The sequence below is a fragment of the Pan paniscus genome, chromosome 16, assembly GCF_029289425.2.
Source record: "Pan paniscus chromosome 16, NHGRI_mPanPan1-v2.0_pri, whole genome shotgun sequence".
NCBI classification, from domain to species: Eukaryota; Metazoa; Chordata; class Mammalia; order Primates; family Hominidae; genus Pan; species Pan paniscus.
Window position 1 is genome coordinate 70,572,837 of NC_073265.2, and position 26,061 is coordinate 70,598,897.

A 26,061-nucleotide genomic window follows, 5' to 3' on the forward strand; every position below is an offset into this window, starting at 1 on the left:
CACTGCACTCCAGCCTGGGCGACAGAGCGAGACTCCGTCTCAAAAAAAAAAAAAAAAAAAAAAAAAAAAAAAAAAAAAAAAAAAAAATTCTATATATAATTTAAAAAATTCTCAGATATATTGATTATTGTTCTGCCTCTTTCTTTCCATGTGTGTGCAGATGCCTGAGTGTGTGTGTGTCTGTCTGTAGGTATTACACCTCTGCCTTTCACATTAAGGAGGAGTTTTCACAACATCTGGCTTCAGGAGGGCTGGGAGGTAGGAGGTGGGACTGGCTCCCTGGTGAATTGCTCATGAGGGCTGATGTACGCCTGTGGAGATTTGGAAGGTTGATGCACATCTGAAATGTCCTGCGGTTACTCAGAAAGACCAGAATGAGGCCAGGAAATTATCCATCAGGAATTCTTACTGCTCTCCCAATGGAATCCACTTGTACTCTGCACGTGGGTTCAACTCCCTGGTCAGGGAGTTAGGATGTCTGGGTCCTAGTCTCAGCTTAGGCACTGATTCTGACTATGAGCAGGTTCTTTCCATGCTCACCCTCAGATTCCTTGTCAGTTGAAATTAGGAGATGGATGAGACCTTCTATGCAGAACCGAGAGGATGTCAGACGTGCCATAGGGTCCCTGCTGTAGGGCTGGGGCTTGGTCTTCCCTCTGATCAAAGTAGCTCTGCATTTATTAGTTTTATTTATTATTCTTACACTGCTGGGAAATATCTGTAGAGTGAAGGTATGCTAGTATCTACTCATGGATTTGTTGCATCAAATAATATGCATATAAGTGCTTGGCACCACACCTGGGACATAGTAATTATACAATCACTGTTACCTCTTTTTAATATTGTTGTTCATACTGTGTGTTGTTTCTCCTTATGAAAGCCTTTCAGAGCTGAGAGAATATACAGAGGGTCTCACGGAAGCCAAGGAAGACGATGATGGGGACCACAGTTCCCTTCAGTCTGGTCAGTCCGTTATCTCCCTGCTGAGCTCAGAAGAATTAAAAAAACTCATCGAGGAGGTGAAGGTTCTGGATGAAGCAACATTAAAGGTAGGTTTCCTTTGTGAGCATCTGCAGTAACCAATGGCTTATTATGGCTGTGCGGCCACCTTAGTTGGGCCAGAGGGGAAGTAGCTTGAGTAGCCTGCTCACATCAGACCCAGGTTGCGTCCTGTGATGGTGGGACACTGTAGCACTTGACCACAGTAAGACCTTCCATTTGAAGAGAGCCTTTTAGCTTGTGAACCACTTTCAGTAGATTGACTTCTTGCATCTTCTTTTGTCATTTTATAAATGAGAAAGGTAAGGCTCAATCAAGGTTACAGAACCTGGGCTTTCTATCTCCAAGTTCAAGTTCAGTGCTGTTTCCACATTCCATGTGCTGCTGTCCTGGCATGTGTCTGTTGTGGGATGCTGTCCATTGTAAACAATGTGGGTTACAAGAGCTCTCACCTGGAGCTTTCATTATTTCCACTGTGCATGGAGAGGTGGCTGATCCCAGGGCTCACAAGTCCCCCACGCTTCAGTCAAGTCATTCTGAAAGTCTCACTTCCCATATGTTTTCTGAGCATGACCCAAAGGGGTGTGGGGAGGAAGTGGCCAGGCTGAGCTGGGGCCAGCAGTCAAATGAGCTCAGGCTCATGGGTCCTGCACCCTCTAGGTGCTGCCCCAGGCCTCCACAGGCTTTTGGCACTAGAATGATCCAGGCTAGGATGAGAGGATAAGGAGGTTCTCGTTTTCCATACAAGGAGGCCTCATAGCTGCAATTTCCACATCAAGAGTGTAGGTGAGTCTGATAAGCCCAAGGTGCTGCTGTGCTGAGATTCTTTCGCTGTGGCTTTCACTTGTCACCTGGGACCATCATCCCCCAGGATCTTACTCAGTGCAAATGAAATAACAGAGGCAGAGCGTGTAAAACACAAAGAGCCATCCTGCCTGAGCTGCTCTGGGGAGAGTATTTGCTTTCTAACATGAGAAGAGCCTTCTACAAGGCAAGTAACCTGATACTTGGGTCAAAGTTGAGAGAGTTGGGCTAGTGTTGGGGCTTGGAGGTGAGGGTGCAGTGAGGTACATTCATCCTTCCATGCCTTTGGGTCTTAGGGGCTCCAAGTCTTAGGATCATAGGGACAGCTGCGAGTCAGGTGCTCTAGTGACGCTGAGCAAGTGAATTCTTTGACATAAGTTTACTCCTTAGTGCCAAGGTACAAACAGGTGCCCCAGGAACCTGTAGGTGTACTTCATTTGGTCTGCGTGGTGATGAAAAAAATATTGAATTCTATATATGATAAAACCTGAATTGAAACCTGGACTTTAGGGAAGTGATCTGGTAGCGCTAGCTCTGTATGCCTACGTAGAGCTGACCCTTTGAGCAGATGTACTCGTTGGCGCTCTGCAGTTCCTGTCACTCACATCTGCCCATTTGGCTCATTTTAGGGACCTGCCTGACTCCTACAGGCATCTGAGTTTGAGACCCCTGCTCTAGACTGGAATAGGAGTCTCTGACTGTGTCCTGGCTCCATGGGAGTCCCCGTCTAGGCTAGGAAGTACCGTAGTAATGTGTGTGTGTGTGTGTGTGTCACACTTGCACACTGTGCATTGGGGCAAGATGTTAGCTGGGCTTCCTTAGTGCTGCAGCTGTGACCCATGGAGTAGAAGGGAAGAAGGAGCAACCAATTCCTGCAGAACAGCACTGACCCCTGTTTTGTTTTTTGTTGTTTTTTTTGTTTTGTTTTACCTGAAGTCCTACAACCTGACTTCATCTCACACTGTCCAATATGCTGATTTCTGGCTGACTTCATGGCACTCCCCCTGCCCGGCTGTGGACAGGGTGAATGAGAGAGGAAAATAATTATGCTTGCTGTTTTACATACATTTTTTTTTTCTTCTAAGCTTCCCATGACTCCTGAAGAGTCCATTCTTTACAGATGAGGAAACTGAGGTTTGAGGAGGTGATGTAACTTGGAGGCTGGCCAAGCTGGGGTTTGAGATAACAAATCAGTCTGATGTCAGTCTGATGTTAAATTGTTCATCCTCTTGAAGTAAAGTGTTTTTGAATGTATGTATTTCCTCCTGCAGCAATTAGACAGCATCCATGTCACCATCTTACACAAGGAGGAAGGTGCTGGTCTTGGGTTCAGCTTGGCAGGAGGAGCAGATCTAGAAAACAAGGTGATTACGGTGAGTGGCCAAGTGAAGGGGCATGTCACAGCCAGAGGCAATGGTTCTGGGGGAGGGGGACACACTTGCCAGGAAGGGGCCCTGTGCTGGGGAAATGAAGAATGCATGACACTAGGCCACTGGGCAGGTCCTGTCCACTCAGCACATCCCAGAGCCTGGGGCTGCGTGGAGAGGGTAGCAGGCCTGGCCATGGGCATCTTTTCCTGTGGGTCCCATTATTCTGGCTCATCCAATCTGATCAGCATTGGCTGCTGCCTTCAGGTCACCTGTACCTGACCCAGATGGTTTCTGGTTCTGCCAGTTTTGTGGAGCCATGCTGTGGCTGCTCTCTCTCTAAAGCCGAGTGCATTGCTATCATCCCAGGGCTGTGTTGTCTCAGGGTATCCTTTGTGTAGGCTGTGCTGGGCTCATTTGAATTTCCATGCCCAACTGAAAACAAATCCTCCAGTTCACAGCATCAGCCAGCATTCAACATACCACACCCCCTTGCAGTGGCAATCTGGCATGTTCCTGCGTGTCACTTCAGAGTCAATCATGTCAGTGGTGACTTCCTTGATTTCTTGATAAGTTCTCTATCACATAAAAAACACTTAAAACCGGTAAGTCTCTATTTCTCTCACTGAGTGCAGCTGAGTATTACAAAAAGATTCCTGACCGTGTAGTTTAGTTTCTACTTGAAGAGGAGGAAAGAGAGCTTGCCTGTGGGAATGGCACTTTGGGTATTTTTCTCTGTCCATGAGTAGCAACTTCTGTCCACGTCATCTGGCCAGTCACCCTTGAGACACTGCAGACAACAGGAAACTAGGAGGAAGGCGCACATGTTGGCTGAGCACATGCACAAAAGCTTCTTTCTCCTTCTGTGTTTGAGCATTTCTCTTCCTTTCCAGATGATTAAAAGGGAACTAACGTAGAGCACCATCCACGGCCATGCTGAGCACTCACTGACCTGTTGTCTAAATTCATCCTACCCACACTTTGGATTGATAAATTGGTGGCATTTATGCTTCTTTTATAGAGGAGGAACCTGAGGTTCCTCCTTTAATTAACTTTAATCTTCGTTGGCCTAAAAATCCTCTAGCATTGAGGAACCTGAGGCTCAGAGGAGAGGTTCTGCTTCATGCTTGGATGTTACAGCCTGGGGATTCTAACCGTAACAGAATTTTTCTAACACCAAAACAATTTAGAGAAGCAAAGAGCTTTGCTCCTATCACAAAAGCAAAACTACAGGTACCACATTTTAGTGGTTTCCATGCATGCTATCACTCAGTCCTCTTAATTATAACGGACCTCATTAAAGAGGCTGAGGCAGAGACATGAGATATTTTTGTGTGTTTGTTTATCCCACATATCTTGCAGAAAGGGGACCAAGAGGTGATTGGAGGTAAAGAGTCAGAATTTCTAGGGGAGGAGCTATAAAAATGTCTAGACTGCCTAGGAGAGTGTTTCTCAAAATGCATTCTGCCAAATGAGACCGAGAATTTCTCTATGAGAAAAGAATTCTTTGTTGAAACACTTTGGGAATCCCCATAATACCCTGCCAATACTTAGAAATCTGCCATGCAGATTTGCATCGTAGACCCTCTAAATGCCTTTTGCTTAGAAATCTGCTGCCATGCAAATTTGCATTGTAGACCCTCTAATGCCTTTTGCTTTTTAAAAGTAGACAATGTCAGAGCTTTTGTTTCACCCAGTATTCCTCAAGTTTCTTTGATTTTAAAAAATTTTTCTTGGCCGGGTGTGGTGGCTCATACCTGTAATTCCAACACTGTGCGGGGCCAAGGTGAGAGGACTGCTTGAGCCCAGGAGTTTGAGACCATCCTGGGCAACACTGGGAGACCCTGTCTCTATTTTTTAAAAAATAATAGGAAAAGCCTTTTTCTTACACAATACCCGTGAATATGCCATAGAATCAGTGCCTTGAGAAAACTACTCTGGGGACTTCTGACCTAGGGCAGGTGAAGCAAAAGATTTTATATGGAATCCCAACTAGAACTGTGGTGGTACACTATAGGACGTTGTGTTGGGATGGATTCTGAGGGCTTACCTGGTCATTACTGCTGGTGATCTCTGCTCTGGATGGAGAAGGAGGGAATACTGCCCTCTGTGCCAGCAGCTCCAATCTAGGACACAATTATCTTTAATCTTTGTTGGCCTAAAAATCCTCTAGCATTGACTAACCGGTTCAATCCTCCTCCAGCAAGTATGTGGACTGGACTTGTGTGATTTCTGGTCCTGACTTCCTTTGGTTTGCTCAGGTTCACAGAGTGTTTCCAAATGGGCTGGCCTCCCAGGAAGGGACTATTCAGAAGGGCAATGAGGTTCTTTCCATCAATGGCAAGTCTCTCAAGGGGACCACGCACAATGATGCCTTGGCCATCCTCCGCCAAGCTCGAGAGCCCAGGCAAGCTGTGATTGTCACAAGGAAGCTGACTCCAGAGGCCATGCCCGACCTCAACTCCTCCACTGACTCTGCAGCCTCAGCCTCTGCGGCCAGTGATGTTTCTGTAGAATCTAGTAAGTTCTCCCAACTCAGTGGAAGCCACATGGGCCACATCCTCTTTGGCCATTTGAGGCCAGACCTGATGGGGCTACTCAGTAATTTGGGACCCCAAGAATGTGTGGCTGCCTAGTACACTGCCTGAGACGTGTTTACATGTGCCTGTGTGCAAACACGGGGGCTGTATCACCCCGGGCTCACTTGAAGCCCAGGGCATCTGTGGCCTGGGAGAGGAGAGGATCCCTAACTGAGACCTTGTGTTTTTCTCAGCAGCAGAGGCCACAGTCTGCACGGTGACACTGGAGAAGATGTCTGCAGGGCTGGGCTTCAGCCTGGAAGGAGGGAAGGGCTCCCTACACGGAGACAAGCCTCTCACCATTAACAGGATTTTCAAAGGTGTGGAGTGTGTCTGGTTCTTTGCGTGCTCTCCAGTTGTGGGCATGTGGCCAAGCCCCCAAAAGGCTTCTGGGCACTTTCTGGGCTATGTTGTTTCCCACAACTCCATGTCCTCTTCATAGGCATGCTGGTCTTTTTAGGGCTCAATTCTGCTTTTTCTACTTTTTCTCCTTTGCTCAGACATCCCCTCAACCCCCCTCTGTTTTGATGGGTCTTCAAAAATACCTAAGTCCTGGGCTTGGTTTGGGTTGGCAGGGCCAGGACTCTAGAGTGGGGCAGTGAGGCACTGGCCTGTGGGGCAGAATTTTAAAGGGGTGCCAAAATACTCAGTAACTCACATCGATACTATTTTAATGCAGCGTGTTTTTTAAAATTAATTTTAAAAAAACATGTTGGACAAAATATCAAAGTTTAAATCAAGACAGAGTCTGACTTTGTACTGCACACTTGGCCTCATTTGCCTTACCCTAGTCCTGGACACGTCAGCTCCTGCCTTTATTTAAAATGTTGATATTTTGTTCATCAGGGATTGGAGTACAAACCAGTCTGATATGGGGGTCACTTGGATTTCCCTGTGAAAATCATGAATGACTGTGGCTACCATGTAAAACCATCCCTGATTCTTTGGTGTTCCTCAAATTGGAGGTCTCCAAGCCACAGAGCAAGGGGTTGTAGAGAGAGGAGTACTGGACAGGGAGGCAGGTGGGCCAGGTTCTAGTCCCAGCTCTGCCTGTAATGTGCTGAGTCACCCTTCCCTTCTGGGCCTGAGGCTCTTCATCCATAAAAGGAGGTAAAGAGGTACAGATGTGTGTCTGAGGGCTCTTAGGACTGAGACCCAAAGGGACTCTTAGCTCTGTCCCTCACCCACTATGAGCTCCTGCTGCCGACTGGTTTCGTTAGAGGAAGTTCTGCTGTGGCTGCAGAAACCCAGAAGGTAGAGTGAGGCTTACATGGCATTCCCCCCAGAATCCATGTTAACCCCAGTTCTGGGAAAGATATTTCTAATTTTTGAAGGTCAATTTGGAAGGAGCATTGGGTTCAATGTCAAGAGGACTAGATTCCAGTGTTAGTTCTGCCACATGACCTTGGTAGCATGATCTTAGACAAGTCACTTCACCACCATGGACCCATTTGCTTAAATGTTTAGGATGAGACTGCCAGCTGCAGGGTGATGGTGGAAGGAGAGATGCAGATTCTGGAGCCAGAAAGTCTGGGTTCCAGCCCAGGGCCCACCACTAGCAGCTGTGAAGCTCTGGGCCAGTTACTTGAGTTCTTGGTTTCCTTAGCTGTTAAAAGGAAACACAAATAATACATCCCTCATAGGATTACTGTCATAAATGCAAAACATTAGCACAACGCCTGTTAAAATAATTGCCCAATACACTTTAGCTATATTTTCATTACTATCATTAGTATTATCTTCTACTCTTATTCAGGATTTGTGAAGATCACTGTGTCAAATGGATGGGAAATTTTCTTTTAATATAAACAGTAAAATAGCATTGTTTTCACATGCAGCTTTGAAATAGTGGGGGCCATATATGGTTGTTTCCTTTTTTATGTGGACACAGAGGACTTCGTGCCAGAGGCAAGATCCCTGTAAATATTGTTGCACAAAAATCTCACTAGCTCTCTTCCCATACCACCCAATGCTGATGTCCTCACCACATGCGGAGAACAAATGTGAAGGGAGTAGGATATTGGGTCAGTGTCCAAAGCAGGGTCTGGGCAGGACTCAGTTCCCCAGAGTCCTCTATGAACTATGGACGGTGCTCCAGGCAGGCTAAGGCGTGGAGCTGCCTGATATTTCCCTCCCCTGGGGACAGCATGGGCTATCCCTTTCCAAAGGCCATGGAGAGCTGGAGCCTGGTGCCCTAACCTCTGAGTCACCATCTTAAGAGATGCCTCATTTTAGAACCGCCAACAAGCAAGCTCCCAAGGGATGGTGCCCTGTTCTCTACCAAGCTATCCTGGCTCTTTGGAGATCAAGGAGAGGAGGCAACTTTCCTTGTTCCCCATCATCTGTGGAACCCATTATCTTCTCCCTCATTTCAGGAGCAGCCTCAGAACAAAGTGAGACAGTCCAGCCTGGAGATGAAATCTTGCAGCTGGCTGGCACTGCCATGCAGGGCCTCACACGGTTTGAAGCCTGGAACATCATCAAGGCACTGCCTGATGGACCTGTCACGATTGTCATCAGGAGAAAAAGCCTCCAGTCCAAGGAAACCACAGCTGCTGGAGACTCCTAGGCAGGACATGCTGAAGCCAAAGCCAATAACACACAGCTAACACACAGCTCCCATAACCGCTGATTCTCAGGGTCTCTGCTGCCGCCCCACCCAGATGGGGGAAAGCACAGGTGGGCTTCCCAGTGGCTGCTGCCCAGGCCCAGACCTTCTAGGACACCACCCAGCAAAAGGTTGTTCCTAAAGTAAGGGCAGAGTCACACTGGGGCAGCTGATACAAATTGCAGACTGTGTAAAAAGAGAGCTTAATGATAATATTGTGGTGCCACAAATAAAATGGATTTATTACAATTTCATATGACATTCATGCCTGGCTTCGCAAAATGTTTCAAGTACTGTAACTGTGTCATGATTCACCCCCAAACAGTGACATTTATTTTTCTCATGAATCTGCAATGTGGGCAGAGATTGGAATGGGCAGCTCATCTCTGTTCCACTTGGCATCAGCTGGCGTCATGCAAAGTCATGCAAAGGCTGGGACCACGTGAGATCATTCACTCATACATCTGGCCGTTGATGTTGGCTGGGAACTCACCTGGGGCTGCTGGCCTGAATGCTTATAGGTGGCCTCTCCTTGTGGCCTGGGCCTCCTCACAACATGGTGTCTGGATTCCCAGGATGAGCATCCCAGGATCGCAAGAGCCATGTAGAAGCTGCATCTTGTTTATACCTTTGCCTTGGAAGTTGCATGGCATCACCTCCACCATACTCCATCAGTTAGAGCTGACACAAACCTGCCTGGGTTTAAGGGGAGAGGAAATATTGCTGGGGTCATTTATGAAAAATACAGTTTGTCACATGAAACATTTGCAAAATTGTTTTTGGTTGGATTGGAGAAGTAATCCTAGGGAAGGGTGGTGGAGCCAGTAAACAGAGGAGTACAGGTGAAGCACCAAGCTCAAAGCGTGGACAGGTGTGCCGATAGAAGGAACCAGCGTGTATGTGAGGGTATCAAATAAAATTGCTACTACTTACCTACCACATGCCAAGCACTGAGCTCAGGGCTAAACGGGCATTGCCTTTAGTGATCACAGCAGCTTCTACGGTGTATGGTTCTGTGCCAATGTATTGATAAGAGGGCAAACACTGTGTACAGTAAATGGCTTATCCAGCTGGTGAGTGATGCGGCAGATTGAGTTCTTTCTTCTGTGATTCGGTGGAGACTATCAGCCCAAGATGCTTTAAGTGCACAACATTATAGGGAATGCCTGAGTGCCTGGCCAAAGGGATATTTGGTTTGGCCATCTCTGGATGCCTGATTGCCAAGCTCAGGACCAGGCAATGTGACTTTGCATCAGCAACAACCAGCATCCCTTGACCAGGCCGGGGCCAGAGTATTGGTCTCCTCTCAGCCCCTGATCCTGTGAAGTAAGGATGTGGGGGAAGACCTGGCAAGGACACAGATGAAACACAAACAGTAGTAATTCTCAGGCCATCATCAGTGGAGCCATGTTAATGTAATCTGATGGCTTCTCCAGGGTCCACAGGAAGTGAAGAATCTGTTTCCCAGCAGTGGACTCAAAACCCAGCTGGGCTCCTAACCTTCCTGTAAACCCCTTTAGTGGCTTCATTAGAGCAGGCGTTCAGCTCACTGTTCTATTCATCTCAAGGAATAATGGGCTTAGAGCAGTTTCTGTCCTGCTGGTTAACTTGTTTGGCCCATTCCATTCTGGATTTTGTCAAGCAGTAGACAAGCAATTAGACAAGAACTTGGAGGCACCATTTGTATCCACTTTTTAGACTTAATAGAAACATTGAAGATGAACATAATCTACCAACGAAAGACGTGGTTCAATTCAACACTCCCTTCCCATGACCCAGGCTGGGCAAGGAGGCCACGTGACGTGGAGGGCACATTCCTTGCCTGCACAAACTCACCATCTGTGCACGCAGTGGCCTTCCCTAAAATCAGGGAATTGTTTTAAGTCTTATCAAGCAGCCAAGGGATGAAAGAGAAGGTCGGTTTTCATCAAGACTGGAAGGTGGAGACAGGGATGAGCATGGAGCTGGCCGTGGGCCTGGGGTACCAAGAGACTCCTTGAGAGACCAGACAAAGCAAGTGATTGGGACAGAGGTTATCTGGGCATAGATGCAGGTGAGCCCATGGCCCTCCAAGTACCTCCTGTCTCTGGCCTGTTTTAGAAGGTTCTGTCCTCCCCAAGGAGACACAACAACTCCTAGGGCCATTGAAGATATAACTGTTGCCCAGGTTTCTGGTCTCTAGGCTGGGGAAGTCCTCTGGGTAGGAATCAGCAAGAAGATCCTAAAACAAAAGCACATCCATTTGCGTTCCATGATGCTGGGATTTACACTTGAGGCTTAGCTTTGCTCTGCCAACTTCTTCAGAACTGACACAGGATGAAGGCAATGCCATCCTCAAACACTGCAGGCATCACAGCTAACAATTGTGAAGTCGTCTTAACTCACCATAAAAAGGAATCCACTCCCAGGCAGCCCTACTTCTTTGCTTTGCCCAGCATTTTACTGATTCATACATTATCTCACTTGCGCCAACACTCAAGAAGCAGGCTACACTGACACTGGTATTCCTGCCTCCATATTTTCTTTCAAAGACAAATCAAAGCAGATATATTAAGTGACTGTTCAAGAGCACACTTGGCCCAAGTGGCAGAGCTTGGACTGGATGCATGTTTTCCAGCTCCTCATCCAGGGCTCTGACCAGTTTAACCTGATGCAGTCACGTGGAGGAGCAGTGCAGGCACAGTATGTCCCATAGGCCCAGTGAGATGCATTCTTGGTTGGCTGGCCTTCCACTTGGCTACACAGGGATGTACAAGGCGATCCCATCTTGATAAGACCACCACCTCAGAGTATGGAGCTCAGAGAGGGCAGGCATGAAGTTTCCTTGGCTGGTGCACCTAGAATTGGCTGAACTCATGAGAAGTTGATATAGAACAGTGCTTGCCACAGAGTGGGGACTTGGTAAGCACTTAATGAATGAATGAATTCTAAGTCAATCCAAGAGTCTGATGATTTCTTGAAAAGGGTGTTAGCTAAAGGATCTTAGGCATGACTGTGGAATTTGTAGTTGCAATAGAACAGAGAAAGAGGAAGCTTTCTGTCCCCTTAACACTGAGCTGTCATGTTTTAAAGCTTGCTCACATCTTGGCACATTTAAGAGACAGTCACCCCAGGACTCAAAAATAGGGAAGTAACAGTAACACAGGGGAAACGTTTTCTGTTTGGAGGAGCAAAGGCTGAGAACACTGTGAAAACATCCTGCGCGCGCAATAGTAACCTGGGTAAATGCAGCGTGAAGGGATTTTAGTCACACGTGGTCTTTCTTACAAGGAAGGTGGTGGGGGTGCAGATGAGGTTGCTAGAGAATGTTAGAGGATCCCTCTCTGGATTGGAGATAGGGAAAGAAAGTTGCACGGCTGCTGAGGCCCCTTCCAGATGGCAAGGCTGTGCTCCCTGGTTCTGATGATGTGCCTGGGTGGACATGGCCCCTGTGAGTTTGTACAGTCTTGCAGCAGGATCTAGAGGGGGGATTTCCAGCCAGGGCTGCTAGACGGAGGCCTACTCTTCCATGTTTCCTGATGGCAGGATGGCCTGGCCAGGGCCTGGAAGACAGAGACCTCCTGCCTCCGCCTCAGTAAGACGACAAGGAAAGGCAAATGCACAAGGGAAAGAAAAGGAAGGCTCTTCTCCCCAGAGTTCCCCATGCAGACATGAGTGCGTGCTCAGCTCAGAATCACTTCCAAGGACTCATCCCTAATGCTGCAGATTCGGGCTGGAACAGATTCACACTGTCTGGTTTCACCGAGGACATGAAACTCCACCTTGCGGGGATAAAGAGAGAAAAACAAATTCATCAAATGGAAGACACATTGAAAGTGTTTTTCCTTAATGCTTATCCTGTTTTTAAACCATTATTTCCAAGTTGACACCTTTTTTAAGGAAAAATAACTATTTTGCGGCATTAAAGCCATATACAAGGTCTATATCAGAAAAATATATTTGGGGGTCTGCAGCACAGGACTGAGGGAGCGGTACATGCTTAAAAGGCAACAGGGCCTGGTTTTCAGTGGCGATGATGATTCTCTATGACAGTCAGGGAAACGTGGTCTCTGAGAGTGATGGGCACATAAAGGCTTGGTGCCAGAGTGCATCGCATGGTGTCCAGGCCGAGTCTCTGTCAGATGGTTAGAGGCCTGGGTCTACCCTGCCAGGAGAGGCGTGTTTGGGTAACAGGCAGATGGAGTTTGGAGCACATGAATGGCTCATCACACGCCAACCCTGAGTGGGGCAGGAGGCAGGAAGGGTGGGCTGCCGCCTCTGGTTGGCATTCTCAGAGATGCGCAGTCCATCAGCTTGTTCCAAAGAGTGAACCCAGGCCTCTGCGTGCTCCCAGGCTCCTTGGTGTCCCAACAGCTGGAGCTCCTCGATGAGTCACGGGAGTTCTTTGCCAAGAAGTAACGATAGCATTACTCATGGAATTGCTTCACTGCTTTCTGAAGGTTGGCATAAAACCGGGTCATGCTGCGGGGGAAGAAGGAGTCCACCACGTTCTGTGGGAGGTAACCGCTGAGGTCGGTATGGAAGAATGTGACCAGCTTGGTCTTGGTGGGTTCCCTGTGAAGGCAACAGCAGACCTGTGTTATGATCTGCAGCAGAGGTGCTGGGGGCGAGCGCCAGGCAGGTGAGCAGAGCCCAGCCCAGTGGAAATGGCCATGATACAGTGATCGTGTCTCATCCCTTGCTGTGCCCTCCACCCAGGAGTCCTCTCTGGACCTGCTGATTTTCAGGATGGAAACCCATCCTGTCGGGGATGCATTCCACAGCCTCTCCCGGCCTCCAGGGAGGAAGAAGTCCCTACTCCCAGCCCAAAAACCCAGTACCCTGCTGCCCGATTCACTCAGCAAATGCTTTCAGAGAACTTACTTTGTGCCAGGCCCTGAGAGTAACGAAGAGATGCTGCCCTTCACTATTTAGGGTCTGCAACCTCCTGGGGCCTCCTGGGACCCTTTCAAGGGGTCTACAAAGTTAACACTATTTTTATAACAACACGAACATGTGATTCGCCTTCTCTCACATGCATACAGTGGGGTTTTCTGGAGGTTACATGATATGTGATATTGCAACAGACTACACGCACAAGCAGGTATGAGTTTCTGTTAAGCCTGGCATGAAAGAGATGGGCAAAAATATAAAAACAATGCCACTCTTTTCACAGTATTTTTTGTTTTAAAAAAATAGTTTTTTAAAATAAAAATGTTATCTATGTTAACATGCAGTGCATTTTTATGTTAAAATATTTTTAACATTTCTCAAATTTACCAGTTACAATTTCAAATACATCAAATAATGATAGCTATAACCCCCAAGAACAAAGGCCCTATGAAGCCCTCAAATATATGTAAGGGTATAATCATGCCTTATGCCAAAATTTTGAGAACTGCTATTTAGAGAACTGGCGAATAATTTGAGCACCTATGAAGGGATTTTGGCCAAGGGGTGGCAGAAGCTCAGAGGACGGCAGGTGGCACAGATGCTGACTGGAAGTCCAGAATCAAAGGGGCACACGATGTGGAGATGGAACACAACTTGGTAGGGACAGGAAGCGATCTTCACTGTGACAAACTTCTCAACGGCCAGGACAACAAAGGTGGTATAGGCTTTGTGGTGTGCATTTGGCATTTTACTTGAATGCAACTGTCCACTCAGCCTCACCAGGAACCCCAGGTAGCACTATGCCTGCCCATCAGATGTTTCCTGACATCATGCAGGCTACAGGTTTGGAACTGGAGACCTTTTAGAATCCCACTCCCCAGGGCCAAGCATGGTGGCTCATGCCTGTAATCCCAGCACCTTTGGGAGGTCGAGGCAGGTGGATCACCTGAGGTCAGGAGTTCGAGACCAATCTGGACAACATGGGGAAACCCCATCTCTACTAAACATACAAAAGTTAGCCAGGCATAGTGGCAGGTGCCTATAATCCCAGCTACTCAGGAGGCTGAGGCAGGAGAATCGCTTGAACCTGGGAGGCGGAGGTTGCAGTGAGCCGAGATTACACCATTGCACTCCAGCCTGAGTGACAAGAGCAAAACCCCACCTCAAAAAAGAAAAAAAAAAAAAAAAAAGAATCTCACTCTTCAAGTCATACAGAAGGACAACTGGGGCATGGAACAGGATGGGGCCAGCAGATCCACAAGGTGGGAGAGCATGTGCTCCTCTGGGCTGTGGCTTTTCTCCTCTGCTTGTGCCCTGCTTCCCCAAAGAGGGTGAACTCCAGGGGACAGAGACTTCCTTCCATCTCAAAGTCCTAGCATCATCCGCACTCCACCTTTCCCTCACCCACCAACCCCTGCCCATCCCGCCTCTGCTAGGGCCTTCTCTCTCCTCCCTGCTCCTCCTCCCAATGGGCTTCCTCTGGCCCGCATCACCTCTCCGCAGCATCCTCTTTGGAAACATGAACAGGTGAGTAAGAAATGAGACTCCGTGATCATGTTTCCCTCTGGGTGAGGAATGGGCTTTGTGGTAGGCGGAACGTGTGAGAGGCCATGTGGGATGGGACAAACTCTCTTCGTCACAGTGGCCTTGGTGAGTGGTAGCTCTTGCATGTACACCATTACGTGACAACAACAGAAAGGGCAAAAGGGGGCACAGAGGAATTGTAGGTCACCCAGTCTCCCCTCAGAAAAGGCTGGGATGAAGGCATCCACTACGGTTGCTAGAAGGATTTAATGAGAGTAGGTGTGATGCACACTTAGCATCCTTCCTGTGCACAGTGCAAGTGCTCCAGAAATGATACTGTAATGCTGCCTCGACCACAGATACAGGCTCCTCCACCTTAAGAACACCTTTCCCCCGCCCCCCGCGCCACTTGGAGCTCAACCACCACCACCTCTGGCCTCAACACCACCTCACCCCCGATGAGTCCTCTTGCCCTCTTGCTCACAGCCTCTTGCTCAAGAGAGCAAGAGGAGAGAGAAGGCCCTAGCAAAGGCGGGATGGGCAGGGGCTGGTGGGTGAGGGAGAGGGTGGAGTGCAGACGATGCTAAGGCTTTGAGATGGAAGGAAGTCCCTGTCCCCTGGAGTTCACCCTCTTTGGGGAAGCAGGGCATCATAGCAGTTAAGACCAAAGTCAGAGCATGTCCTGCTCAGGCCTCCCCAGTGGCTTCCCATTTTATTCTGAGGAAAGTCCCCAACAGGCTACGGCCCCTGCTACCTCATGGGCCGAATGTCCTAGCCTCTCCTCTTGCTAACACAACACTTCCCTCTGTGCTGTTCCTCAAAGGCCCCGCTCTTGCTCTGGCTCCTGCTCCCACTTCTGGGACTTTGCATCTGCTCATCCCCCTGCCAGAATGCTCACTCCACCAACATGCCCAAGACTCCCTGCATTTGTGCCTTGCTCAAATGTCTTATTAGGGAAACCCCCTAGATAACCCACTCACACTTTTCCCTGGCACCTTTATCTGGGTTTAGTTTTCCCCGAGGCACTTAACGTCTGATACTTACTAGTGCATCCACGAGATAGAACTACTTACATTTGTGTTTTGTCTGTCTCCTCCTGCCTTCATTGGAATCTAAGTTCTAAGAGGGCAGACACTCTAGCTGTTTTGAGACATCAATATCTGGGTTAAGAGCCCAGATTCTGGAGCCAGATGGCCAGAATGAGACTGTGGCTCTCTTACTTGCTGGCTGTGTGACCTTGGGTAAGTAACTAAACCTCTCTGTGCACCCACCATTCTTATTTTAAAAATGAGGATCACAACAGTGGCTTAGGGTTGTTATAAAAACAGTTAATTTATATGAAATGCTTACAATAGTGGCTGACACACAGTAATGCTGTATAAATGTTTGCTGCTGCTGCTGCTGTTATTATTGTCTGCTGAATCTAGTGTCCAGAATAGGCCTATCTTCACAGAATAATAAGAGAATAATCATTGTCACAGATTTCAGATCCACAGCCTCATGAGAATAACTGCACACAGCAGGCTCTGGAAGAAATCTTTACAGAGAACACGTGATGTTTTTAATCAAGTGGAGAGGAGTTGGAAGAGTCAACCCTTGAGTTAAAACCTTCATATGGGCAGGGTTTTGTGGGACCCCAACCACCCTCTCAGCAAAATCCATGCAATCGGGCCAGGCGTGGTGACTCATGCCTGTAATCACAGCACTTTGGGAGGCCAAGACAGGGGGATCATTTGAGGTCAGGAGTTCAAGACCAGCCTGGACAACATGGTGAAACCCCGGCTCTACTAAAAATACAAAAATTAGCCAGGCATGGTGGCAGGCACCTGTAATCCCAGCTACTCGGGAGGCTGAGTCAGGAGAATCGCTTGAGCCTGGGAGGCAGAGGTTGCAGTGAGCCAAGATTGCACCACTGCACTCCGGCCTGGGTGACAGCCAAACTCCGTCTCAAAAAAAAAAAAAAAAAAATCCATGTGATACCTTTGCTACCTGGCATGAGGGCGTGACGCTACCCATTATATTGTGCATTCCACCAAAAAGAAGACAGCAATGGGATTCAGCCCCTCAGAAGAAAGGACTCTGCCTCTTATTCTGAAAATTCCTCTCTGTCAGACCCGGCACCACTGAAAGGTGAGTCTTAGCATCTGACTACCAGGTGGGAGAGGACAAGGAAATGAGCCCAGGCCAGGGGATCCAGGGCACCTATATATTGGGAGAACTGAAACTGAGTGCAGGTGTGTATGTCTGTGTGTGGTAGAGCACAGCTGTGCTATTTTCAAACTCAAAATTTTGTTACATCTAAGAAAAGTCTTCACATGATGTCTGAAAAGCCAGCTTAGCAAAGAGGGTAACATAAAGGTGCTAGGTCTGGGCTTGGTATAATCCCATGACACCGAGACCCACCTCCTGGGACAATGTGGTAGAAGGACGGACCCCTTCCCTCCGGGTGTCTGTATGGAGACTGCAGGGAACACCGGGACACACCTGCAAGGCACAGTTTCTTTTGCTGTCAACATGCATGATTCCCAGGATAAACAAGGGACCTTCAGGTAATTCATTACACAGAAATTTCCTGGCAAGAGCCCGGCCATGACCTGTGGCAAAATGGGAACAGAGAGTCCCCGGGGTCAATTCTGAGGCTGACTTACAGTGTGGTCTCAGAACTGCCCTTTAGGCCTGAGTTCCGCCACATTCCTTGCCGAGGAGAGATGATCACTGAGTGAAATGTGGGGTGGGGACTGCTATCCTCAAAGCTGCTCCTGCCTGGCGGAGGGTATTCAGGGAGGACTCGGAGCACAGACCCTGCCCTGCCAACCTCCTAGCCTTTGAGTCAGGACACATCACTGAACCTCCCCAAACCTCAGTTTCCTCATTTGCTAAATGGACCATGACATTTGCTTAACCTGGAGGCTGCAGGGAAAATTTCCTGCATCAAAAATAAGAGTAACGCCTCCCCTCAATTCTTTCCCACGTGCCAGGTACTCTCAGGAGGTTCTGCTTACGCAGATGTGCGTGAAAGTATTTTGTATCGTCACAATCTAAAGAGCTATAAGGCATTTTTCTTCTTTTGAATCGTAGTCAAAGTGCCCCTTTTCACAGAAGGTCCACAGGGAAGTCACAGTTAGGTCTGAGCCATGTACCTCAATGCAGGAAATTATCCTTACCCTGGAAGAGGTTCACAGAAGCAACCACAAGGATGGTTAAATCCTCTCACAAAACCTGGCTTCGGGGGACATAACGGATGCTCCACATGGGTGGCTGGAAGACAGTGCAGAATCTCGGTGAGTTACAACTTCAGACGGTCAGGTCACTGCCACTGGGGTGCCATAGAGCACACAGACCAGACTACCTGCAGCCCTGGAGTCTGTGAGGGACTCCTGCCTCTTGGCGTGAGTTCCCCCTACTCCCACCCTACTGCCCCTTACACTCACACATACAAATACACTCTCACATGCGTGTACACAAACTCACACACATGCACACACACACTTGCACTCACACACACTCACTCATCCACATTCATACATAAACATGCACATAGCTTTCCCAAGCTTGTCAAGAATATCAGAGAAAAGAACATTCTAGAACACAAGGTTTGGGCATGGGAGGAGGCAGGTGCCTCTCTCAAATCTCAACCAGGAGAGGCATGGATGCATCCAACTCTCCCACATAGAAGAATTGGAGGAATGGCAGGGGCTGTGCAGAGGCAGGAGCCCTGCTCCTCACTGGGCATTAAGGGAGTGGACAGCATCCAAACCCTCAAGAAGACACGGCCATAGATTTTGCACACAAGTTTTTTGCCACCCAACTAACCCACATGTGTACAGCACACACCATGAGCTTTGGCAGAAAAAAAAAAAAGGGCACTGGCAAAACCGTGACTTGAACATAGAATTACTGGCATATGGACTGTCTTGCATCAGACCCCCATGGCCCTGAATCCCCCCAAACCCGACCAGATGAGGTAGGGGACTCAGAGTGTGAGTTTCTGGTGATTTCTGGTTGCTTGGCTTTCCTTAAGGAACTGTGGGGTGCAGAAGAGAAAGCTCGATATCGCAGGAAGGCATGGCAGCTCCTCCGGGCATCACTCACCATTGGAACTGATGGTCCCATCCTCATATCTCTTGACTAGCACCAAGTCCACAAAATCTCTGGGAGAAATGAGCTTCATGGCAGCGGAGGGAGTGGAGGTTCTGCTTACACACAGGGTCTGCCAAACCAAAGAAGCATGTAGCTGTGACTGCTGGCCAGACATCTTCTCCCAACTCCCACCCCATCCCTCAAGGTCTGGGAAAGGTACTAGGACTGACAGTAGGGTGGCACTATAAACAGTAAGATCCAGAGCGAGTCTTCCCAGGAACTGGGTGTCATGGAAATACACCCAGTTTATAAGACGAGGGCTGTGACACAGGCTGCCCACAGCTGTCTAGCTGCAGACCAGTGCCATGCTGAGGTCATGTCTCATGTGACCATAAGAGGTACCATTTATTGAGCACCTAGTAAGAGCCTGGCTGGACAAAGCTCTCAGTTGTCCCTTACCTTTAGAAATAGGAATCATTAATCCCTCCTACAGGTGAGGAAACTGACACTTAGAGAGACTAAGGAACTCAGCACGAAGCTCATGGTGGAGATAGAATTTGAACAGGGCCAGAGCTAGGGAGAGGGAAGAGAGGCCACTCTTTTTTAGGGCTGACCCTGCACTTGCTCAGCCTCCTATGTTGTGCCTGGGGCAACTCTTTGGTTTACCCTAGTCCCAGCCCCAGGAGGGAATACCTTGAACCTCACTCAATCTCAGCATATCCCAGTAGTCCACACTCTCATTTCATAAACCAAGGATGCTGGGCTTTCTCCCATTCATCCCATCCTGCAAGAGAGTGGGGCCCAGGCTCTCTCGAGGTCACAATGGAGAAGTACAGGCCAGGCCTGTGATGGAACAGTCCTGGAGAGAAGTCTCGGGGTAGGTGAGAGGGGCTGGTAAAGGTCTCCGTCTCTTTGTCTTTCCCCTCAGGTATTAAGACTTGGGGCATCATGTGTTGCTGCAAAACTTCATCAGGGACACTTTCGGCCTCAGGAAATTAATCTTCGAATGGCATGAGATGCATGGGGGCACTTGAGCACTTTGCAATGTGTGCAATGAGAATACATTTCCAGGAAACTACTCCGCGTTTCCTTCATCCCCTAATGACCTGCCTGGGAACAGGCTGCACCTGCACACAGGGTCTCCTTTCCCACTTGAAGAAAAGCACAGCATATGCCCATTCATCTAGAATCATCCTATCATGAATTGTCCCAGTGTGTAAAATCCTCCAGGGTGGCAAAGGGACAATTAGGAGTGCGGGCGGCAATATGTAATCAAGGCAGTACACACTGGTATTAGAATTTCATGTTTTTCCCTTTCTTAAGCATATTCCAAAACTTGGTGTTAAAAACTAGGCAATTTTGCCATTTCTAAATTCTGGTATTTTGTAACAGTAATGGCAGAAGTGATGAAAATTTTGAAAAAAAAATTATACTGCTTCCACCCCTGATGACTGCCTCCAAGTGCATCATTCCTGAGGTACAGTGTCTGGAAACTAAGATGAGGAGGACTTCGGAAAGAAATTTTGAAGACAGCAGCAGCACGTCATAAATGCGACAAACTCATGGCATGGCCCTGTATCCTATCCATCCATCCACCTATCTATCCATCATCTATCTATTTTAGAATTAGGATATTTGAGAGTTGCCAAAAGCATGCTGAGAAATGTCAGTCTGCAAGGAAGAGCCCTTTCTCCACATTTTCATTGTTTCACTAAATGATAAAGAGCTACCACTTGGCAATTCTCCACTTTCTTGTAAACCTGAGCTCACCAGTAGCCTGTGCTTCTCCTCTACTTTGCAGTTGTCTATTGAAAAGTTTGCATCTTTTCATGGACTTATGAGTTAATTAGAAAAAAGAGAGCTCCCATTCATCTCATCTAAAGACGCAAAATGTTTTACTTGTCACGTTTAATATTTATCAGAATTTATAATATAATCATGTTATTTTAATGAATTACACTCGTACCTCAATCCAATTTTTTAAAAAACAATTAGTCTTGGCCAGGCGCAGTGGCTTACACCTGTAATCCCAGCACTTTGGGGGGTCGAGGTGGGGGGATCATGAGGTCAAGAGATCGAGACCATCCTGGCCAATATAGTGAAACTCCGTCTCTACCAAAAATACAAAAATTAGCTGGGCATGGTGGCGTGCCCCTGTAGTCCCAGCTACTTAGGAGGCTGAGGCAGGAGAATCGCTTGAACCCAGGAGGCAGAGGCTGCAGTGAGCCAAGATCATGCCACTGTACTCCAGCCTAGCGACAGAGTGAGATTCTGTCTCAAAAAAAAAAGAAAAAAATTAGTCTCATGATTACAGGAAATATATGATTAAAAAAACTTCTATTTCTATGCATATTTATGATGCAAGATGATGACTTCCAAGAATAAACATGTATTATATTAGGATAAAATTCAGAGGGCTATGTGGAATGGAAATTTGAGTTCCAGGAAAACAGCTATATACCATTTCTGATGATTTAAAAAACTTTGTTCATGTATTTTAAGTAAAAATTTATATATTATTTAGACACATCTAAAAGAATGATGTCATTGCTTTGTTCAAAACTGAGATTTACATGTCAAAAATGACATGCTTTGCAACTTATGAAAATTTAGTTGTAAACTAAATGTTATTAATAGACATCAACTGGATGTGTGAGGATGATGCATAATTTCTCAAAAATCTGTTGGAAGCATGTAAGCAAAAAGCGTGAAGACCCTCATACCAGAGGGTAACTGGGGTCATGCAGGTACACGGGGCTGCTACTGGCCCAGGCTTCAGGGAAGTGAGTGCCAGGGGCTGAGGGTCCTGTGTTGCCTAGTGCAGCAGCCCCACACAAGGAACAGGTATGCTCCCCGCAGAGACTCTGTTTGGGGCTTCCCTCCCTCTCTGAGTCATGAGGTTTCCCACCGGGAAACTGGGCTGAGGCAGGCCTCCAATGCTGCAGGCAGTGGGCAGCCTGTGCTTGCAGGACACACCCCCTTAACAAAAGGAATCATGGACCCCTTCCAGAAGAAATGGGAGGGGGTTACTATAGCCGGGCCCAGACACTATCTAGAGATAACATGCTTGGAAAGGCTTACGTCAGTGATGCTTTGGATAATTTCAAAACCGGTCACATTCTCATCCCACTTCACTCGTAGGCCTCCAACAGCCGGCTTCACACAGTCCCACACCTCCTCTGGTGTCCCATATACAATGCCTTCTCCTCGGTACCTGGAGCACAAAAAGGAATTTGACCCCAACGCATCAATCAAACTTGTTATCTTGAGATTGTATCTAAGGACTAGAAGGTGGACCATGCCATGTCTGTCACTACTCTTTAGGACAGACTTGCAGAGAAGGGGCTGAAAGTCACTAGCCCCGCCTCCCTTCAGGCCTGCAGAAATGGACAGTAAGCTTTCATAAGAATACAGTTTGCTGGAAAAGATTTCACTAAAAACAGTAAGGCTTTTCTGGAGGACAAGTGATCACAGGTTATAGGGTTGATTTGAATATTTTAGGAGGCAGACCCATAAAGATACCAGGAAGGGTGCGGCACCTCTGGTAATCTTTGAACGAGGCATGCACTTACAGGTTCCCTGGAAACTCCACAGATGGCCTCCAGGAAACTGAAACTCCATTCTGTCAAAAGGCACAGAACCACAGAATTTTAGAGCTAGAAGGGCTCTGGTCACCTGGCTTAATCCCCTGTTCTACAGAAGAGGGGTAAGAGGCCTCAAGAGATACGACTCTCCAAGGCTGTGCAACCCATACGTGGAAAAGCTGGGACTAGTCTTGGGCAAAGCTGTCCCCACAGCAGAATGTGATGAAGAAAAAGATCTCAACTGGCTGACTCCAAGAGCCGTGGGTGGTTTTTAAAATTATCTTAAAAGCCACCAGGCATTTTGTTTCCTTGAGCAACCCCGGGCTACTTGTTAAGTCAGAAGGGTCAAGCAAAACTACTCCCATGCTACCCTCTGGCAAAGACAAAGAGAGGGGTTCATGCTGTAATGAACACAGAAGAAAACCTTAGTATGCATCAGATGCTGGATCAGACTTTACTGGATTTAAACAACATGTAAAAACCTCCTTAGCTGCGACCACATTCTTTCATTTTGTTTTGTTTTTAAACACCTGCTTACCCCTTAAATGCAATTTATTTACTTTTACCACTGTCACAGAAACATCCAGTCCTAAACAGCATTCGACAGCCAGGTGACCTTGGGCAAGTCACTGAGTGAAAGGAACAGATACTTACCACCTGAAGTCATTGTGAGCATAACAGGCCCAATCTTTTTTTTAAAGAAGAAAACAATCCCCATTGGAATCCCTCTCAATCGGGTCCAGGGGATTGGGGAGCAGAAAACAACGGGGAGAGGAGGGGCTTGGGGGCTTCTGGGGACCCGGACTCCACGAAGCCGTCTCCGCGACCCCTTCCCGCCCAGCTCCTCACTCACGCCTTCCCGGCAAATCTTCCAGCCTGCTGTGTCCCGCCGGTACTGGAGCATCTTCTCGGCCACAGCCTCGCTCATCTGGGCTGCCAGCGCCGGGTCCATTGCGTCGGGAGCTGCGCTTAGCTGCGGGGTCGCGGGTGTTATGAGCGGCGGCGCTGGATCCCGGGTGCCTGGAAGCTGGAGCGCTGGGAGGAGCTCGTAGCCCCGCCTCTTTCCGCGCCCCCGCTCCCGAATTGGTCCAGGCCCTCAGACGGATCCCGCCTCCCGGAGATTGGCAGGACAGGAGACCGCGGGGCCAGGCTCTCCAGTTAGCGTCAGCGCCTGGGCGGGTCCCGGACGCCTTGGGCGGGCCGGGTAAGGTCCAGCCGTATCCGCCTCCTTCATGTCCCGCTGTGGGAAGGGCTCTGGAGCGCCGGGACTGTGAGATGGCCAATGACGGTCTGACCCGTTGGGCCGGGCCAGGTCGCGGACAACGTCGACCGTTTGTTTAAGAAGCGTGGACTCTTGTCCTGAGTGCACCGAGGCTTTCAGCCTGCGGGACAGTGGTGCGATTTGCATTAGAGGTAATATTCTAGGGCGGCTGCTGCAGGGTGGGAGAGGAAATGCGCGTGGAGACTGGGCGCGTGCAATGGTGGGAGAGGTGTGTGGCAGGGGTGCGGGGAGTGGGGGTGAAGAGAAGAGGACCCATCGTAGAGTGTTTAGGAGATGGAAGGTGAAGGTCTCTGCCCCCGATTGTGGATGTTCAGAAGGAGAAAGCATCATGACTCCCAGCCTTGGCTACCTGGCAGCTTACCTGAGATGGAGAAGAGATAGGGTGAGTTCAGTTCTGGGCATATTTAGTTGGAGGTGCCTGAAGGGCCTTTAGTGCAGGTGTCCAGGAGTCAATGCAATGCGCTGACATCTGCGAGAGGCCCGGCTTTATTAGAGATATGGGAGTTCTCTGCTTCCAGCTGCCCTGGAGCTGCGGGGAGTGAGCCAGGGTCGCATCTTCACAGCGTGAATGGCAAGGACAGCCTCGGTTTCCCCTCTTCTGCGCTATCACCAACTAAATATTTGAAAAGGTTAATACTGAGGTCTATTTCTTATCTTTCTTTTTTATGTACTTATTGTTTCCTTTAAACTTTCGATATAAATGTTTGGAAGCGTAGTGTAAACAAATTGACAACTTGAAAGACCTTTTCGGAAGATGTGAAGGGCAGCCAGGCTGTGAAGAAGACCTGGAAGGGGAATTAGGGAGCTCAAGATCTAAACCCAGTTTCACTCATTATTCTTTGAGCTTCAGTTTACTCCAAGGTGAAATGGGATACATCATAAATGTTCCTGGCGGGGTCCGGTGGCTCACGCCTGTAATCCCAGCACTTTGGGAGGCTGAGGCAGGAGATCACTTGAACCTAGGAGTTCGAGACCAGCCTGAGCAGCATGGCGAGACTCCGTCTCTACTAAAAATTCAAAAATTAGCCGGGCATGGTGGCGCGGGGCTGTAATCCCAGCTACTTGGGGGGGCTGAGGTGGGAGGATCGCTTCAAGCCAGGAGGCAGAGGCAGCAGTGAACCGTGATCGCGCCACTGCACTCCAGCCTGGGCTGCAGAGCAAGATCCTGTCTCAAAAAGTAATAAAAATAAACAAACAAATAAATGTTCCCTATGCCCTTGTGAAGAGAGAGGGAAGTAATGCATGTGAATACTCTTAGGACCCATAAAAGAAAAGACTAGTAAATTAATCCCATTAAAAAATTAAGCACATCAAAATTTCATAAAAAGTTAGATAATATGAGAAAAAAATCGGGACACACTTTAACACATAAGTTTTCTTATCGAACCAAGGGCTCATACAAATCATTAAGCAATTTTCAGACAACCCCATAGACAAAAAGAATGCATTAGACATGGAAAGATACTTTGTGGAAAAATTAATTGACATGGCTAACAAAGCTATAAAAAGATGCAGAACCTCACTCATTGTTAGGGAATTAAAAATTAAAGCAAGGAGAGGCTTTTCTTAAAACCTATTGATGGACAAACATGAAGTTTGTTTATACCCTGTGTTGGTGAGGGTATGGAGAAATAGTTGTTACACAGCGGATGAGAGTATAAATGTATGCAACCTCCTGGGAACAGAATAACAACATATATTAAAATTTTACTCTACTTGTTCTTTGATCCAGTGACTCTTCCTGCACAAAGATGCATAAAATCAATCTTGCAACTGGAAGCAACCTATTTACCAGTATATTAACCAAAGTTATAGAACATCCACTTAGTGGAATATTATGTAGCCATCAAAATAACCTAGCCCAGATGGTGGAAAGTGGGGATGGAGTAGACCCCCTGCAGGACTATAGTAGCACTATTTTGCTCCTAGGAAATGGGAACGTCTGGATATACAAAATATTTGGAGAAGCAAACTGTCCCCGAGGCCTGTGACAAACTGGAAGTAGGAGATTGGTGAGGTCAGGGCAGCCTTCAAGCAGAACACTCATTTATTTTATCACCGGAGGCCGGCACAGGGCAGAGTGAGCAGATGATTGGAACAGAGGGAAGGTGAGAGCTGCCCACACAGTGTTTCCCAGGGGCCTGGGACAGAAATCTATTTTGTAGTCTGTCTGAGGCTGCAGTTTGGAGCTGAAGGGGATGGAGGAATGACTGAGCTCTGGAGATTCCACTGATCAGAGCCCTTCCCACAAGGTCCTGAGAGGGCTCTGAGTCACCCAGTTGTCCACCAGACTTCATCAAAGTCCCAGGTGAATACAATTAATAGGTGTATATGGGAGCAGGTAGCCCGGTAGCTTCTAACT

General features: G+C 47.9%; 2 protein-coding genes across 21 annotated transcripts in view; one reads left to right on the plus strand and one right to left on the minus strand.

Moving 5' to 3' along the window:
- The window catches only part of IL16 (interleukin 16), a 147,494-nt gene extending 138,883 nt beyond the window's left edge, over positions 1–8,611 (plus strand). For 8 of the 11 annotated variants that reach the window (XM_063596883.1, XM_063596880.1, XM_063596882.1 and 5 more), the window contains 5 exons: positions 881–1,049; positions 3,075–3,176; positions 5,432–5,690; positions 5,944–6,069; positions 8,125–8,611. In XM_063596883.1, the coding sequence (XP_063452953.1) occupies positions 881–1,049; positions 3,075–3,176; positions 5,432–5,690; positions 5,944–6,069; positions 8,125–8,318 (850 nt within the window). In that variant the 3' untranslated portion in view covers positions 8,319–8,611. The remainder of the gene's footprint in view (positions 1–880; positions 1,050–3,074; positions 3,177–5,431; positions 5,691–5,943; positions 6,070–8,124) is intronic. The other 3 variants (XM_063596881.1, XM_055098585.2, XM_024925683.4) reach the window with 1 other exon arrangement.
- STARD5 (StAR related lipid transfer domain containing 5) lies at positions 8,573–23,460 on the minus strand. Of its 10 annotated transcripts, none has more exons than XR_010109979.1 (7): positions 23,271–23,460; positions 22,406–22,455; positions 21,915–22,047; positions 18,846–18,963; positions 17,918–18,011; positions 9,291–12,118; positions 8,573–9,049 (listed from the first exon to the last, which is right to left on the minus strand). XR_010109979.1 is itself a non-coding variant. In XM_063596885.1 (6 exons), the coding sequence occupies exons 1-6, from the start codon at positions 23,367–23,369 to the stop codon at positions 12,031–12,033; spliced, it is 582 nt and encodes a 193-aa protein (XP_063452955.1). In that variant the 5' UTR covers positions 23,370–23,460; the 3' UTR covers positions 8,573–12,030. The 10 variants fall into 10 exon arrangements, 3 of the variants coding, with proteins under 3 accessions (XP_063452955.1, XP_063452954.1, XP_003810787.1); XR_010109978.1 differs by having other exon boundaries at positions 8,573–9,053; XR_010109975.1 differs by having other exon boundaries at positions 8,573–9,053; positions 10,194–17,237.
- Between the last annotated feature and the right edge of the window lie 2,601 nt (positions 23,461–26,061).

Bases quoted from the DNA above. Each gene is read 5' to 3' on its own strand.
- STARD5 (XM_063596884.1), bottom strand. From the start codon at position 23,369: ATGGACCCGGCGCTGGCAGCCCAGATGAGCGAGGCTGTGGCCGAGAAG. The intron at 22,456-23,270 runs GTGAGTGAGGAG...GCCTTTTGACAG, and splicing joins GGAAGATTTGCCGGGAAGGC to AATGGAGTTTCAGTTTCCTG. The intron at 22,048-22,405 runs GTAAGTGCATGC...TTTGTGCTCCAG, and splicing joins GTGGAGTTTCCAGGGAACCT to GTACCGAGGAGAAGGCATTG.